The sequence below is a fragment of the Corvus brachyrhynchos genome, unplaced genomic scaffold, assembly GCF_000691975.1.
Source record: "Corvus brachyrhynchos isolate BGI_N302 unplaced genomic scaffold, ASM69197v1 scaffold221, whole genome shotgun sequence".
NCBI lineage: Eukaryota > Metazoa > Chordata > Aves > Passeriformes > Corvidae > Corvus > Corvus brachyrhynchos.
Genome location: NW_008236622.1, coordinates 370,995 through 389,411, shown reverse-complemented (window position 1 = coordinate 389,411; position 18,417 = coordinate 370,995). Strand labels below are relative to the sequence as shown.

At 40.0% G+C, this 18,417-nt stretch overlaps 1 protein-coding gene across 4 annotated transcripts in view; it reads left to right on the top strand.

Annotated features, from left to right (window-relative positions):
* Window positions 1–773: 773 nt before the first annotated feature.
* ATP13A3 (ATPase 13A3) overlaps window positions 774–18,417 on the top strand; it is a 54,041-nt gene continuing 36,397 nt past the window's right edge. The window contains exon 1 of one of the 4 annotated variants that reach the window (XM_017726413.1): window positions 774–835. In XM_017726413.1, the coding sequence (XP_017581902.1) occupies window positions 798–835 (38 nt within the window). In that variant the 5' untranslated portion in view covers window positions 774–797. Of the gene's footprint in view, window positions 836–17,175; window positions 17,224–18,417 lie in introns of those variants that run through there. The other 3 variants (XM_017726415.1, XM_017726414.1, XM_017726412.1) reach the window with 3 other exon arrangements.

The following is an 18,417-nucleotide window of genomic DNA, read 5'->3' as shown; positions in this document are numbered from 1 at the left end:
TCTGCCGGCGGCCCCGGCTGCCGAACACCGCGCGTTCCGCTGCCTGGGCACACGTCAGCGTGTTCTGCAGTGGCGGAGTCGGTGGGGAATGCTGGTGATCGTGTACCAAAGAGAAACTTTCGAATCCCAAGACGAGGACTCAGTGCGTCTCATCCTTTATTCAGCACATGAGTCAGTGCGTTTTCCTGATGCTGACGAAGGTTATAGAGCACCTTCTGTCAGCTGAGCTACGGAGATGGGGATCTCGCAATGTGAGCACCTCTGACAACCACTGCGTCATCCCTAAGAGGAGGCCTGTTTATGCTTGTTCAGGGATAAACAGCTACTAGGTGAATTAAACATTGAGAATTTAAACAGAATTGATACTTAAGGTGAAGAAAAACTTGAGTATCTACAGTATTGGCTCTGAAAGCTTGCTACTACCATCAGTGCTCTGGCTTGCTTGCTGGGATCAGTGTATCCCTGCAGGTGCTGTAGTTGGAAGATACTTTTGGAGCCCTTCAGGAAGCTGAGACAGCATTGCCTCCAGCAGTGGGAGATGGTTAACTCTAAACTGTTCTAACATGAGTGATGGTAGTTGTGTGGCCACGCTGTCTGACTGCTTTCTCTTCTGAGGTTGCTGAGTTTTGCACCAGCTTTAGAATTCATTAGTGTGTTTTCTTTGCTGTATGCAGTCACTGGAATTGTATGGTGTTTTCTTAGCAAGGGCAATCAAGATTATGTTCCATTTAGCCTATTCATTACTCTGTTTTTTTTGTCGTTTTTTTTTTTGTTGTAGTAGGTGACTCGGCTGTTGTATGTACGAGATTTGTCCCCACACTGGCTCTTCAGACAGGTTAGCAATATTTTTCAGCCCTCAGTTCCATCATGTTTGAAAGAATTGCCACTTTTACCTTTTTTTAAAATTATATACAACACCGTTACATCCTGTAGAATATTGATTTTCTTGATGTTGTGGAGAAACGGCTTTTTTTGGCATTATTTAAATTTACTCTGTGGTATAAGTGTGGTCCTCATAAACTTAGTGTCCCTGTATCAGTGTCATGGGTGAAGCAGTGCATCTTTATTACACATATACTGAGGAAATGTTTGTCTTGGTATTTGGCATGACACTGATGGCTGTGTACTACTGCTTTTGTTAGCTGCTTTTTCTTGTTGGTTAATTACAGTTCCACAAATTTTAAAGAAAATATGCTCTGCCAACTTGGAACTGTACAATTGACTTGGAAATCTATTGGTACTGATCTAACTCTCCCAACTTCTAAGAAGCATATCATTAACATGACTTAGTGAAACAAAAATGTCATCTATTGTTGGTGTACTCACCTGTGGGAAAGAACACTGGCTTTTGGCTACATGGAGTGTTCTAGTGTGAGCACCTAGGTCAGCTATGAAAAAGTGATGTGCTGCAAGGTTATCAGTTTTTAAAGTGCTTCAGAAAATGAGTAAGGGAGATCTTCTTGTTAACTTTGGTTTTGACCAAGGCTGACTGTTCATGACACAAGGAGGTATAAGCAGTGAAAGGGTCTGAGCAGTTCTGCAGACTCCAGCAGAGCTGCTGGACAGCAGCTGCTGCCTTCCCAAATACCTCCCAAGAGCAGTGGTGCTGTTCCAAGCTCTGTTTGGTGTCTTCCAGTAGTGCTCTCTAGACTTTGAGCTCGTTTTGCTCTCCCCCCTTACATTTTTTTGTTAGTTGTCTTCTAGAACATGCATCTGTTCCTGTATTTCTTTTTCATTTCTTTCTAGTCTGGGGAGGACCTCATGGCATTGTTAGGCACTGATTCATCCATAACCTGGAGAGAGAGGGGTGAAAGGTCCCAGCTGCCTGGTCAGGAAGCTTGCAGTGTCTGCAATGGAGCGTGGGGGCTGCCTAGCAGGAAGGGAAGTTGCATCATGATGTCTGAGTGATTGAGAAACTTCATGATTCAGGCCTGTTCTGCTCCTGTGCCATGTGACAGGCATGGGTCGTCAGACAAGCTATTTTGCTGGGTTCCTAATAAATTATTCTGGAAAAGGAAATTAAAAAAAATTCTGTATTGACATGGAACCCTCAGATTATTTCTTCTCATTTGCCTTGAGGAGGTAGTATCCTACTGTTTTCTGTGTGGAGTATAAAACAGCCAACAAGACATTAATTTTCTGTGGGAGGAAGACAAATTCCTTTTATTCTGTGAAAGTAAAATAACTTTTTATTGTTAAAGCCAGATCCAAGTGGATTGTCCAGGTTGTAGAGGAAATCTGCACTAGAACTGGGAACTGGCATGGAAAGGTCAGGTTTTCATTAAGCATTTTGACCATTGCACCCTTGTTCCTTTTTCTGGAAACCTTCAGATAGCGTTTGCTTTATTTCTGTACACAACAGAAATCTGCAACAGGGGATTACTTTAACTTAGCTTGTCCAAGGTCTGTTGTAGAAATTATTACTTCTGTTGTGATAAATGTCTCTGTTGAGTGTTGTGCTCAGGCATCTTTAACTGCAGACCAGGGAGCATGGTTGTAACACTTTTCTTATTTAATGTCTGTGTGGTATGAACCTGATGGTAGCTAGCATGGAGAGATGTTTTATTCCTTTATTGCCTTGTGAAACAAAGTCCTTTAGTTAAATCTTCTAAAACTCTTGAGTTCTGGAAATTAGAAATACAAGGTTTCCTTAGATTTAGTCAGTGCCCAAGCTTTATTAACATAACATGAAAATACGTGGTTCTGCCGTGTGTGTTCAGGCTCATCTTTTGAATGTCTTCACGAATTGCCTTGGAGAACAGATCTTGTATTTAAATGCATGTTTTTTGGGCAGGGATTACTGGTCTCCACAGCATGGCATCTGCTATGGACAAACCTGCTTTGGGTCTGGAGTCATGCTGTTGTACAGATGAGTAGGTTTTGTGGACTTTCAGTGGTGAAAAAAACCACAACATTTTGACTAGTGCTTGGATCTGGTTATGTTTAGCATGAGAGGGTTCATACAAGACAAATCCTAGCTCAAAAATCCTAATTTCACAATAAAACTTGGAAAAAAATGTTTTAAATAACTGTAATGCTAAAATGTTTCCCTTTCACTGTTACACAATGAGCTAAAAATAGTTTTCATTCATAAAAAAGCTGCTTCCTTTGTTAAATAATCTGCATAGGAGAGAACAAAAGTTCATTTTGTAGTAAACTGTAGTTGTATTATAGCTCCAAGTCTGACACCTTTATTCCTGATTGAAATAAGACTGTAAACTTTAATTTCTGGTGGCTGAAAAGCAGGCTTAAATACAAAAGGATGGGTGATTCACAGTCTCTGTTCAGGAGTTATGGATGTGATCTGCACAAAAAGCTGAAGTGCTGTGTCTTGCTGCTCCTTTTCTAAAATGTATCATTTCAGCACCATCTTCATGGAGCGCTGTGGCATGGATTGGGATTGGGAAGGATTCTCCCTTGCCATGGAATCTTGCTGCTTGCTCTGAAGTGGTGCAGTATCAATCACATTTGTAATCCTGTCAAACTTACCAGAATTAGCTGCATTTGCATTCATTCTGTATTTTCATTTTTTCATTGTGTGTTTTTAATTTGAAAGAATTTAGCCCTTTTTTTGGTGTGGTTCTGCTTTATTAGAATTGTGACATTGCATGGTTCATCTTAAAGCAGCTCTTTGGAAGAGGATGTGGTAGTAGAACTGGTAGCAAGTTCATTACTTTTTAGTTGGATTGAGATTTTTTTTATGTGGTATTTAAGATTAAAAGGTCATCCTTCAAAATCAAAATACCCCAACTCTTTCTTTTTTGACCTTTAGCCAAGTTATATGGCAGTGATATTTTCAGTTTAGAGGGTACATGCAGCAACAAAAATGGCAGCTCCTTTAGATTTTATTCTAGCTAGAAGATGTCAAAATGGAAGGTGATAAATGGCAATGGCTGTGAAATCAGAGCTGATTCTTTTAAAGGATAGCGACAGAACAGTGTAATGGGAAGGCTTTTGAGAGAGAGAGTAGTAAGAGCAGCTTATATTGCAAGCTTTTACTGACTTGGGATGCAAGAAGAAAATACATGTATAGTGTGAAAGTGAGTCACATTGTGAAGAACATGTGTAAAAGAGTGGTAGAGGCAGATATCACAAAGGCTGAAGTGCAAATGAAATGGCAAGTAGCAAGAGACATAAAAGCCAGCTACGTGTAAAAGCATGTTAGTAGTAGTAGTAAGACTGGGAAGTGTCTCACTTGATTCATGGGGAGCACATGTATCTACAGAAGGTGCAGGACATCTGAAATGCTTAGGGCCTATTTTGCTTGTCTTCTTTCAGAGTGTCATGCAGGTGCTTAATCTTATGAATATTTGTGACAAGGTAGTATTTTGCACTACAGCGTACTTCCACTAGATATTTGTGTCTACTAGCCCTGATAAGTTTCACTGTACAATTCTCAAAACAGCTCAAAAATATTATCTAGAACTGTGCAGAAGTACTAGAAGACTGGGAAAGGATGAGTCTTCAGACAGTTACAAGGGAAAAGAGCTGAGGAAGATGAGTTGCAGTCTGACAGTTCAGTTTGTCTCAGTTTTTTCCATCAGTTGAGATTAATAAGCAAACATTCTGTTTTCACGTGCTTGGAAGATACAGCAGCATGAACTGATTTGTGGGAAAAGTAATTGTGTCTGAAGTCTTAATACCTTTTTACTGCAGAGCAGAAGGCTCTGTGGCTGTAGCAGAGGCAGTGGAGGTTTTGTCTCCTGAATTAATTGATTGATTTAATAAAGTTTTCCTCATTTTAATGGCCTCATAAGTAAATGAAGGCATGATCTGGAGGTAGATGATCCTATCTGGAGAACTGTAATTAACAATCCAGTGTTAAAGTGAGAGGTTATCTTGAAGGATTCTGTCCTGGGTATGGTTGCCTTTAATGAAAACATTAGTCAACTGGCTGATTAAATGTGCTTACTAAATTCTCAGGGACTGTGTGTTGGAGGACATGATGAGAGTTCAAAATAACCTGAAACATAGTGTGACATTCAATAGGGGCAAATGCAGAGTACTGCACTTAGGCAGAAATTACCAGCTGTGGAGATGCAGGGTGTGAGGAATAACTGGTTAGCTACTAGAAAAAGGACCTGGGGGTGTACTGGATCACAAGTTGAACATGAGTCAGTGTCATGCTGTTTGCAGAGAAGACAAATATCTTACTGGAAAGTTTAAACAGGAGTATTGTCTGAGAGATGTAAAGTTTAAATCCGTTGGCTTTATTTGCTGTTGATGTACAGTCTGTGCAGACAGCATCTGTTTTGGGTGCCAAGATTCAAGAAGAATTTGGACCACTTGGAAGGAGTTCAGAGTAGAGAAAGTGAGTGATCAGAGTTCGAGGAAACAACTTCATAAATGTGGAAAAAATCCAAGTTATTTTGGCAAGAGATGAGGAGTTTAGGGGGAATGTAAGAGATTTCAAGTATTTAAAAGATTTGTAAGAAGGAAATGCTATTTTCAGTGACCACGATGGACAGGTTGAAATGGGATTAAGTTTCATCATGGAAAACACCAATTATACTTTTAACATTTCTCACAGTAGAGATAGTACTTTAAGATGTCTTTACTTGTGGCCATGAATAACAAGTTTGTGTGTTTAGAAGGACTGGTATATGGTTTAGGTTGGAGAATAGACAAACTCACTATTAATGTCCCTTTAATCTCATTTTATAGGATTCTAGTTTTAGTTGATGTCAAGTTTGAGCCAATGAGGGAGAAATACACAGGATTCTTTTTGTCAATCTCTTGGTAGTATCATGTGTGTTTAGAAGATCTTGTACAGATTCAAATGGTTAGAACTGTGGTGCTTGTATTGGTTTGGAAACATATGATGTACCGGATGTTACTTCCTTCTCTTGGATGCTGCCTCCTGCAAATGGAGCAAGTTTTCTTGTGCTGTCAGGATGTTCTAAACCTCCATGGTGAAGGTACTACATGGTCGCAATGTCTGTGCGAGTTAAGCCTAGCAGAGCACTGATGAGTTTCCATTCATTTTAGTAGTCTTAGTAGCTTTCAGATTACTGCTTTAGACTCAGGTGATAATCTTATAATATTTCTCATCCATAGTTACAAAGATCTGCCTTTGGCTTTGAAGATCTCTTTGCAGTTCCCCTACCGTGGTATATTCACCACTACAGGGAGCCTAAGTGAGGATGGACCCATTGCAAACTGGAAAGTCCAACTGCAAGTATAGCCATGCTATTTTATATATAATTATTTTTATGCACTGTTATAATTGCTTGTGATTGTCTGCAGTAGACTGCATGACAAAACAAAGGATCCAGCTATTCCTTCTATTTCAGCAATTGATTTGTAACATAACTGGAATGTGTGAAAACACTTCAATTAATCCTGTGCATTTCGCTGTCATACCACGCACATCTCCAAATCATTGAAGAAAAGTACCGTTACCCTTATGAACTCTGCCCTTAAGATCTGCCATGGTGTTTCACATCAACAATAGCAAGAGTTTATTTTCTGCTGGCTACATTTAATGCAGCAGTAGATAGCTGTTGCAGTGGGGATCCTGCAACACGCATATATCAAACCAGGAGTCCCGTGGAAAGGAAATATATATGGACAGACAGATTCTTGATAGCTGTTTCAGAGATGTTTATTTCTCCAGCCGCATGGCCGGAGCTCTGCTGAGGAACTGTTCCAGTCACGGGACCAAGGGTCCTTCTCCCGCGCAGGGAACACAAACCAACCAACGGGAACGAGGCTGAGCAGGGACAGGGAAGCCCCGTGTCTGTGCCCTCAGGGCCCCTCTCCCAGGGCTACACGGCAGGGGAGGGACCCCAACACCTCACCCGTTTTGCGTGGCTCCGCCCGCACGCGGGAACTGCCTCGCTGAAGCTCGCAGTGCGCTCGGTGCACGTGGCCTGGGCCGCCCGGTCCCTGCGCCAGGCTTCCCTTCGCCAGGACACAGCTGACATTGCTCAACAGTCTCGGTAACGAAATAATATTCACGAAAATATTCTTCCATCGGCATATATTTTGACTCCAGTATTAACTGTGTCCAAACGGTTTTCCGAAAGCCCTTGGTAAGAATTAAATCCCAAGAAACATAGAAAAAGTTCTTAAACAACCATGCCAGGAAGTGTTTCAGTTCTTTTTGAGCTTGAATCAAGCTAAAATTTACAAATCGTTGTTCAAGAATCATTTTAAGTTTAAGATAAATGTCCATATGCGGCCCTGAGAGCCAAGAGTCTTCCCACCGTTCCTCCATAGTTTAGATATGGAATAGCAAAGCAAAACCAAGAAGAGGAATCCAAAGTTTCCAGGGTTTACTCACACAAATCAGTCGCTTAGGGATCGGGGATCGTTCTGCTCACAAATCTCCACCATTTGTTGCAGTGGGGATCCTGCAACACGCATATATCAAACCAGGAGTCCCGTGGAAAGGAAATATATATGGACAGACAGATTCTTGATAGCTGTTTCAGAGATGTTTATTTCTCCAGCCGCATGGCCGGAGCTCTGCCCAGGAACTGTTCCAGTCACGGGACCAAGGGTCCTTCTCCCGCGCAGGGAACACAAACCAACCAACGGGAACGAGGCTGAGCAGGGACAGGGAAGCCCCGTGTCTGTGCCCTCAGGGCCCCTCTCCCAGGGCTACACGGCAGGGGAGGGACCCCAACAGATAGCAGGAGCTGAAAGGTCAATGACAGGGGTAATGGTTGGCCTCCAATAGGGAGACTGTACAGTTAAGTTACACTACCTGCCTGACCTTACCTTTACCCCATAATAATATTTATTGATCTGTAGAACTTTTGTGTACAGGTTCATTTCCTGAAAAGTCCTATTACTGTTTGCTAGAAAGTTTTTTTTTCTCTGAGCAGAGGGATAATTTTTCTTACGTCTGTTTCTCAATCAGGGGAACTATTTCTATCTTAGAGGCATGGAGGGTTCTTAACATATCTGCAGTTGTCACTAAGTTGTGAAGGCTTGATCCAAAGCCCAGTGAATTCAAAGGGTTGTTCCACTGGCTTGAGTGGTCTTTGGCTGAGGGTGCTGCTGTCTGAAAGCGGTGCTTCTGTCACTAGAGCAGTACTCCTGATCTGCTGACAAGCCAGCAGAAAGTCCTTTTCAGACCAACTGGTAATTCAAATGGAAACATAAAAGGGCTGTCAAATGTGCAGTCTTGCAGAGTGCATTCTTTAGATTAACCCTATCTTCAGTTGGTCCATTTGGTGAGGACCTCAAAACCTTAAGTAGTGCTTTGAGAGAGGGTCTCGACATTACTTCCCTGCGTCATAGCCATGCTTTATTGCTAGAGGCAGCCTACTGGGCTGTAATACTGGGAGTATAGAAGATGTGTGTTGTGGTAAGGAGTAATGGTGTTGAGTCCAGTTCGGACAGCCAGACTCTAAATGCCAACAGTGTATGGATGAAACACAGCTTCTGCCTGTTCGTTACGGTTGTACTGCTGTGATGGCTTTCTACTGCTTGGGTGAGATCAACCTGTGGTGAAGGACGTGTGTCTGGAGCAGAGGCACATGTAATGTGTCTGAGTGAACTGAAGCACTTGGAAAACTGTTGTTGTGTTTCAATGTTGGTTGAAAGTCTGCTTGTGCCCCTAACTTCTTAATTTTCCTTAGTTCATCTGCAAATTTTAATTTTTGTTAGCAGTATAGGTTGCGGTTTTTTATAACTTTGTCTTCTCCAGCAGAAATAACTTTAGTAATGAACAGGCAAAAATGTAGGAACACACAAATTTCACCATGCAAGTTGCATGCCTTTTGTAGGGCAAGAGCACAATGAAAAATAGCTTACAGTCTTGTCAGCCTGACAGAGTCCTTACTCAGTAGTGTGCAGATGGAGGTGTCCTTATAGGACTCTTCCTTCTGCCACCCTTTCCATTATCCAGCAAAATCCCTTCCCCAGAGAGAGACAGGTTTTTTCAGTAGGAAGACTGTTGGCATAATTGCATTCTGAGCATGTATATTGTGGAGGATTTTTATGCCTTAAGATGGTAGTGGTATGCTGCTAGCATTTGTAATCCCAGTTCTTAGCCCGTGCTCATTTCAGTAGTGACTATCTGCTGTGTTAACTAGCAGCTGTCTTTGCTGGAGATGCTGTTCCACATAAGTCCATTTCTGGAACAGGTCATAGGAGTCTGGCTCTGGTTTCAGTGCAAGGTGTTTTGAATTAGTGTAGTCTGCACCTTGCATTTAAAACAAATGTATATTCTCAGTTTCCTGCTTGCTGTCATCCTCTGCTGGCATAATGTCTGTGAAGAAACAGTATCTTAAATGCCATAATTGTCTGTTGTAGCTGAAGCGTGATAACACTTGTATGTAACACGGATGGGTGTGGTGGAAGAACTCACACAGCCTATAGTCAAACAGTAGTGCTGGTTGATGAGGTACTGGCAAAAGAAGAATGCATTGGGTTGAGGATATTTTAGTGTGCACCCTAAGAAAATAACTTTTTGTTGGCCTAGCTTAATGGAAATAGTTCACCTTTTGTAAAGCTCACTGTTCTTGGAGACTTGTAATTTTTGGTAGTGCAGACATTGAGCTATACCCAGGCACTTGAGTTTGCTAAGCTTGTGAGGCAGTATTTTGTGGTGAATCATCTGCATGGTGTTTTGCTCTATCCTCCCATCTTACCTATGTTAGTTTCGTGAAGAGTGTGTTTTGTATCTCTGCATCCCTCTATCAGTGAACAGCCTGGATCTTTGGATACTAATTTTGATTTTAGCTGGGTTAGTGTTTTTTAATTTTGAAAGTGTGGGAGTATATACAGCTATGAAAAAGGGCTTGGTACCTATAATATCAACCTGAAAGATAGTAAAAATACAGTGACTTGTGCTTGATTCTTTTCTTAATTTCCCATAGAAGTAAGGTAATGTTCAGAGCTTCAGTCTTTTTCAAAGCATTTTTTATTATTTTGCTTATATTCAGATTAAGTAGTTGTTTGGCAGTTTCCTTTTCCGAATGCTGTAGCCGAGGAGAAACCGAAGTGCACGCTCATAAAGTTAATAGATTGAGGGTCAAAATAAGGGAAAAATGAATCCTTCTCTATGAACTCAGGAGTTCTGTGTATAATGTTGGCAGGCTTAAAATGTGCCACAAAATAATTTAAAAAACCCCAGGAAAAGTCCAGTTAGTACTAAATAAGTTGATAGGGTATTTGGCTCATGAAGCTCTTGAACTAAAAGTCCCTGGGACTGGAGATTGTGCACTGGGGAGCATCATTACGTGACTCTCTCTGTGCTGTCTCCTTGATGGCAGGGGAAATGCACGTTTTATCTGACCTTTCTGGCCTATTGTTTTGTTGCTCTATTAGCCTTCAGCCCAGCTTTCTGTTCTTCTGTGGCTTTGATACAAAGGGTATGGAGTTAAAGCTACTTGGGCATTTAACGTAAGTGGCAAGTCCTCAGTGGTGCTTTAGGAAGCTGACCTCTGTTTTCACCTAACATTTATGAAAAAGCAAGGCTGAAGGGGGAAAGCTGAGTCAAGCATCTGGATTAGAGCTATCTGGGAAGAGGCTACTTCAGAATATTTGGCTAGACAGTGATGATATTTCAGTTAGTGAGGTCAATGCTTGAGGAAAAAGCACTCCTTGATACACTTCATGTACCTGAAACATTTCAGTCTTGCTTTTAAGGAAACTAACTTTCCTCCTCCACAAAGAGAAGATGGATACAGTTACACCTCTTAGTACTGTTATAAAAAATTTTATAGGCTAGGAGAGAGAGAAAAGTTCTGAAAAAGGTATTTCAAACAGATAAAAATGTTGCTCTAGACAAGATATGTTAAGGCAGAATTTTTCCTTTAAGGTAAGCGTGCAGGATGAAAGTTAACTATAAATGGACTGATAAGCAAAAGCTATTACTTATGGGAGAAGCAAGTCTCAAGACCTTTACTGATGGTCATTAGGACTGAGAACATTGTAGCAGTTGAAGGGATATTCCTTGTCAGATTTCTGCAGTCTGTTTCCATTATACAGGAGATGTCTCCCACTGCTGATGCTGTAGAAGTCATTCCCAAGGGGCACAGAAGCACTGCACAGTGTCATTTAAATTGAGCTATTTAAGGTAGTGATGAAATGTAGTAGAATGCGGGGAGTTATTTGAATTTCCTGGATTGTAGAAGTCCTTCTCTGAAATATAACTGTTTACTAAATCGCTAAAGCTCTTCTGGATTTGTAGGACTGGTCTGAATGACTGGGACGTAGTAGCTAGATGGATGTGGGACAAGGTTTACATTACAGGCATGGAAGCATAGAGTTAAATGTTACAGTCCTGTATGTCTGTTCTGTTCTTGACTTTGTCAAACTTCTTTTCCTGGAAACAGGGAGTGCAAGTGTTCCCCCTTGGTTTTCTCATCTTGCCTCATATGGTAGTTCTGAGAGTAAATTAATCATCTTCAGGAGCTAAGCTGTCAGGTCCCATAAATTCCTGTGCATAAGAAAATTGTCCTCTACAGCAGTCCAGTCTCGGAATGGAACTTCTTTGCAGATTTTTCTGGGAATTATTTCAGTTACTTTGAGATCAAGACAAATAAATTGTCATATGTGCCATCTTAAATTGAATTTAAGTCTTTCACAGAGTCTTTTAACTTGAATATTTAGTGTTGTTATATGATATTTAGATATTAGAGTTTTAGCGATTCCTGTCTTGCACAGTTATTTCTATTGATTGACGAGTTGTTTGCACACAAGAGCTCTTTCCTTGAAGTGTTTCTGGTCTAAGTAAAGTGAGTGTGCCACATACTTCAGACTTTGTCAATTTATTGACTACTTCAAAAAATTGTACTTTCAGTAAGCATTAGAAACCCCAGGTTTAATATATAGATTCTCTTACAGAATACATTTTTAGAAATGAGTACAATTTGATGCTATTTCTATTATTCTGGAATATACTCTTGTGTTGTGTATGTTTAGTAGTTATATAGTTGAACTTAAGACTCCCTTAGTTTTACATTTTGACTTCAGGAAACTGAAGAAATACTGCTGCTTTGTCTGAGCATGCTTGGCTGAAAGCAGTGAAAGGTACTAAGTCATAATTAGGCTGGGAAAGGAAGACGTGAAAGCCAGTTGCTTGCTTACAATGAGTATGACTGCTGTAGTCATAGCTGTATGCCACTATATGTGCTTCTGAGGAAACAAAAGTTAAATGTCTAAACTTTAGAGGAAAGTTCATCTCTTGTGATTAGTCTGGTTGTGCTTGATGATCTCCTTGCAGATGAAGAGAAATTTAATTCAAATGTTCTTATGTTAACCTCAAAAGTATTTTCCAAGAATATAAGAGGAAGAGGAAAAAAAGTCATTGCCTCCTTTTATTGAGCATCCATACTACAAAAGCAAATATATCCCAGGAAACAGATACTCTACATCGCACAATAAGGCGGCAGCCACACAGGAAAGGTTGGGCTCTTGGCACGGCCCCTAAGGGGAAATGCTTCCTTGAAAGGACCCATTGTTGCTGGGTCCAGGTCTTCAGACTCCCAGTTCTCCTGTAGAATGGCTGCGGGTCTCTTGGTGCTGGGATGGGGCATCTTTGCCATCCCCATTATCTGACCATAATAGTCTTGGTTATTTAATCACATAGAAGGGCTGAGTAAAGTTCACGCCTCGTGTGAGAAAGGAACGTTTCTTTGGAAACAGCTTCAGTGCTCAGCTATTGAGAACTCACGCTGGGTGTAATGGCGCCATGCCTTACCCAAGGTATTTGGAACAGTTTAACTTTCTCTTCCAAGAACAAACAAAACACAGTCTGTGAATTCTAACCCAAATGTCTGGTATACTCTTCCAAGAGAGAAAAGAGCTAACAAGCGTCCAAAATAAATGTATGCTTTGTTGGATTCCCTGACTGTGGGACGTGTCTTCTTTCCCTCGTGGCAGCTAGGTAAGAGATCCAGATCTGAAAGGAAACAGGTAAAGACTGCTTCTGTGAGCCTGAGAGTAAGAACAAGCTTTGGTTGATTGTGATTTTTGGTGCTTGGTTTTTCAGCTTAAAATTTTCATTAATGTGAATAGCTGCTGCTTGAAGTAAGATAAATGAGATGCTGAGGTTAGGTGGTAAAATGGTTAACTAAATGTCCTTGAGATGACCAACAGCTTTCCTAAATTCTCTTCCAACCTATCTTCAACCTCTGCATTGCTGCTACATTGATAACAAATTTCTAAGTGGTCTGAAAATAATGATCTGAAGACCGGTTAGAAAGTAAGTTTTGAGTGTAGTATTGGCTATAGTACTTTGTTATCATGATGAATTGACATACTGAGTTTATTGTTAGATGTAGAATTATCTTTCCTTAATGTAGCCTGTACTCTGCTGTAAACATTGCAATTGCTATTACAGCCTGCAAAAAGTATACTTTACAAAGAATACACTCTACAAATGTAAATACAATTTTGGTTTGGTGATTGTTGGATACAATGGTCTTCCTTAAGCCTAAACACAGAAACAAAAGCTTGTATTATAACAGAAAGCCTAAGATGGGAAGTGATAAAATAGGTATTGAGTGGAGGGCTTTGTTAAAATTTAGCTCGTGTACTTGTAAAATTTCCATGTATTCATTAAACTCTTATGTCATTCTTATTGTTAGAGCTTGGTTAGTTGACTAAAGTGTTAAGCTTTGTTTGTAGTACAAATTATAACCTTAACTCCTTTCAAAATATAGTTGAAGGATTTTTGATCTTCCATAGTTATTTTAGTTTGTATGTCTTACCCAAGCATCTGTTGCACATTATGTGGATAACTTTGTATTTAAGGGTTCAGCTGCAAGTTACTGGAGAGCCATAAACTGCATCAGTTTCCATATTTGTAAGGTGCATTTCTCAGGATGAGGGTGCCTCTCAAGTAGAGTATTTCTTGTGTTTGTAAACCACATGCTTATAAAATACAGATATGTTCTAATAATACTGAAAGCTTTACAGGTGCATTTAAACTACGTGTGTAAGCTCACGGTAGTGCATGTTGAAGTAAAAGTCATAACCTTTATGGTCACAAAAGTGTGATAGCCCCAGGCCTTTGACTAAGTGGTGTATCACCTGTAAAGGGATCTGTTTGAGTTTCAGGGCGGTCTTTGACATGGGTTTTATGTTTTGGGGACAGGCAAAGAGGCTCTCACATGTGGTATCAGGTTTGCCTGGTGGTGTGAGACATCTCTAGCGTTGTGCTGCAGCTCAGACATATGGATCCTTCCAAGTAGCAAAATCCACCTGGCACACACCATGGTGTCCTGGGTACCTGCAACAGTGGTACATACCAGAGAAGCAAAAAATGTGGAGTGGAGGCATACTTGTATACAGAATCTCCTTGGAGACTGAGAAACCAAAAAGAACAACGTGGAAACTCTTTCCTTTGAGGAGGTAGAGAGACTAATGATGAATCCTGATTACAGACTGTTTGGTGACAAGATGTCATAAGGTGCATTTTAGCAGGACTTTATTATAGCTGTTTAAATAGATTTCAAGATTTTTAATTGCAAGTGTATTAAATGGTCCTTTTTTCATTCTGAGTGGCTGCAAATTCTGCCCGTCTGTTTCAAAAGCTGCCAGTGGAGAAATTTGAGGAAATAATACATTATTTTTATAGATGCTAAAAAAAGTAAAGGAGAAGGACTGGAACGTAAATATAGGACTTATGTCCAAGACACTGTGGGCAGAAATTTTGGTTCCATCCCTTGCAATGTTGTGTTCAAATTTGTTTTTTTGGTGATTGATTTTTAGCGTGTGCAATGTTATGAAATACATTTTGAGAAGAATGTGCTTGTAAATATTTTTTTCCTGATCCTTACATTTCCTTAACCTTGTGTCCTTGTCCATTTATTTATTTTTACAGCATGTTTTAATTGAAATTTGTGTTTTAGGTTCAGCTTTTCAGGTATTGTATGTGGAACTCATTGGCAGTTGGCATGGGCAGGAGCTGCAGACTCAAGTAGTAATAGCTGATAAGACTTTTCCTTCTATTTTTATAGCTCCATTTAAAAGTGTGCTTTTTCTGAATCATGGTCTCCTAAGCTATACCTAGAACTTCTTTCCTTGCCTGCTGGCAGTTCTGACATGAGGATAAATATTGCAGATGCATTGAAAGCAGATGTATCGAATGCAACTTTGCATGGCCAGTGCTGCCAAATGTTGTACAGACCAAGAGGTCTCTTTAGCACAATGGCAGAGGAGGTCTTGGGTCAAGAACAGGTTTTTTCAGTGTGCCTAGAAATGTTTTCATGGCCCATGGAAAAGAAGTTCTAAATCTTCTGGAATAATTTTGAAGAAGCATTTTCATTGTTTTTTACTGCTGGTATTTAGGTAAGAGGTACTTTGTTTTTTATGCAGATAGGCATATTATAGCATTTGAATTTCGAAATACATTTAATATTCAGAGCATCTTGGCATTTGGCCTGAGGTATGTATGAGTGCAGAACTGTCTCCTTGGATGTGCCAAATGGTCTTGTGCAACACCTGATGCACAGCCCTTGTAAGGTGATATAGAAAGGCGGCTTCTGTGGCAGGGCAAAAGAATACACTTTTGATCATTCTGTCAGTCACTTAGGAAAATGAACTGCCATCCTCTTCTGCTAATGGTCAGCTATCACCCAGGCTGAGTTTTCATCTTTCCTAAGAATTCGGATGTATTTCAGATGGAATATTTTCTTAGAAGATACATTCATTCCTCTTCCTGGCCTGTTATGGCTCTTCCAGTTTGAGTATTTCTTCAGTTTTAATTTCATTACTGCCAGTATGGCAGAGATTGAGCATTAGCTGGTGTTTTGTGTATGTGAAGCAATTCTTTTACCTCCATTTTATGCCCATTGCATGAATCAAAGAAAACTTTATTACTATAACGTTTGGAAAAAATGGACTGTTTGGTAACTGATCTCAGTGTGTGGGAATCTCATGGTACTGTAACAAGAATAAGTGGTTATCCTAGTGGTTTACCCTAGTGGTAAACATTGCCTTTGTAAGGTCTTTTCCCTTGTAGGGTTGATTTCTTCTTGGGGTAAATTGTTGAAAGTATAGCTCTAAAGTGCAGAAATTTTGAATTTCTGAGTGACCTAAATAATGTTTGGCTTCCCAGTTGGAAGAAAACCCGCTTTTTTTCCTGTGTTTTGGCAGCTAGTTGGGATACAGTTGAAGATGATGACTTTCAAGGTGTTTTTTATTCAGAAATTTGAAAAGCTTTTAATGACATTGAACTATTTAGAAACTTAATTTTTAACCACAGAGGTGTAAGATGTCTCTTATTGGAGGATGCAGTTGTTGTAAATAAGTTCTGGAAGAGGAGTTTTAGTGCTTTAGTAGCCTGTTTGGATCCAGGAGAGTCACTTGCTAGGACAATATTTCAGATGTAAGGAATAGGAATTGTGTTTGATTGTTTTCTAGACAGGTCAGTCAGGTTTTTTTTTTTTCTTAATTTTCTTTCTGTATTAGTTTACTTTGATTTATTTATTGAGAGTGATTGCATAGGGTGCTGAGGAATATTGACTCTTTGCACAGAGGTGAATTTGAAGTTTGGCCTCTCTCATGTGTGTCTCTTGCTTTTTCTGTCTGCCTTGTTACATCTCTTCATTTGCCTTTAGTGTTCTTGTCAAAGCAGAGCTGGTAGAGGCTTGTCTTGTACAGAAAAGTACCTTGTTTCTGTGATGTTCAGGTAGTGACAAAGTTCAGTTTTAGCTTTGTAGCACTCAGTCTGTAAAGGTCGTCTGATTTGGTGTGTGTGATCGCTTCATTATGTACTGCGATAAACTGCAAAATGCTGAGTGAGAAATGTGCGCGTTTCTGACCTGCTGCCTGGAGCTCCTCAGTATGGATGTTGTTGTCTTCTCTCGCAACCGCTGTAAATACAAGGAAGGGTTTGGTCAGAAGCATAGATGCTTTTAGCTGAGCAGATAGTATCAGGGCTTGTGCATAGCCCTGCAAGTGTCTGCAGGCTCCTGGGGAGGCATTTGTCGTTTGAATAGAAGGAGCTGGACCGGGCGGCTGATGCCTGGAAGCGCAGCCTCCGCGCCAGCCCGGCCACAGTCCTGCAATTGTTCAGCCACACTGGAGGGAAGAGGGAAAAAAAAAGCAACATTCCAAGCAGTGCCAAATTTTCTTTGATATGTTAATCTTTTGATAACAGTTTGAAAAGCCCTTGGAGACTTTTTTTAGATTTTAGACAAAATAGTTCATTTGTCAGGACTTCCCTTGTAGATAGGGTCTCTGTTATTAAGAACTGCCTCGCTAACTCATGGTAACAAAAGCAAGTGCAGAGGACAGCTGCTGGACTGCTTGTTGGTAAGAGAAACTATTAGTTATCACAGGACTTCTTACAAATATCTGAAAAGAAGAAAATAGGGAGTGTTTAAGATAGAAATGTGTAAGTTTACTCATGCATTTTAAGCAGACAGAAGACAAGAGCATAAGAAAAAGTAATAGATAATTTTTATGTGTATCCATACATGGATTTTATTAAAGACTTGATCTTTAAAAATTACATTTTAATTTGAGACATCTGGGGTTTAAATTACCCAGTGATTACAGGAGATATCAAAAGTTTCTTCTTTTGTAGTTGTAATTTGTCCATACTTTAAAGATTTTCTCTTGAAGCTATGAAACTTCCACTTATGTTGAAAAGCTGGAAGAATAAATAGAGGGCAACAATGTGTGTATGAATTAGTTTTTAAGGATTGTGGAATTGGGACAAATGTTGAGGACAACGAGGGAAGATTGTCTTTGCTTCCCACCCCCCAAATCAAACTCTAAGGGTAAAATGTGCACTGAAATAGTTTGCTGATGATGCCAGCTGTTTGAAAACTGACTTGAGGTAAGTCAGTAAGTAGTCCTTCGAAAGTGTGGCTTGCAGAACTCTTCAGGTGTACTGATGGAGACTTGCTCTGGTTCTTTGAGAACAATTTCCTTAATGAACATGCCATGAGTTCACTTGCACCTTTTATGCTGTTGATACAAATGTTTGTTACTTACAAATATTTTGGTACAGTTGCTTGGTATCCTGGTTGTTTAGTCAGGATAGATGAACAAATGCAGAGTGGTGCAGTAATTGAGAAAAGGTGCAGCATTGTCTTCACTGTGAGGGATGCATATAGTTTTAAGCTCTGTACTCTGCTGTAATTTCTTCAGTGATTCCATTTGTGATTTATTTTAGCTCCAAAATAGTATCAACTTAAGTCTGAAGCTGCAGGTGCTGTCCTGCTCACAGCTGCATACTCTTCAGGACAGTAACAAATTGGAAATGCTGTTCAAATGCTATTTTATTTTGATATACTGTATTTTGCAAAGTTTCAGATTTACTGTTTAAGCTTGTGACTCAAATGTATGCTCTTAGAAGTACTTACAGTTCAGACACTGTTCAGCTGATCTCTAGACCATTTGTTAAATTTATACCTACATTGTTATAAAATGTTGCAAGTGATTTCATTCTGTTAATCTCAGTGGCAAACAGCATTTTCTTTTACAGACCTTTTGGTATTT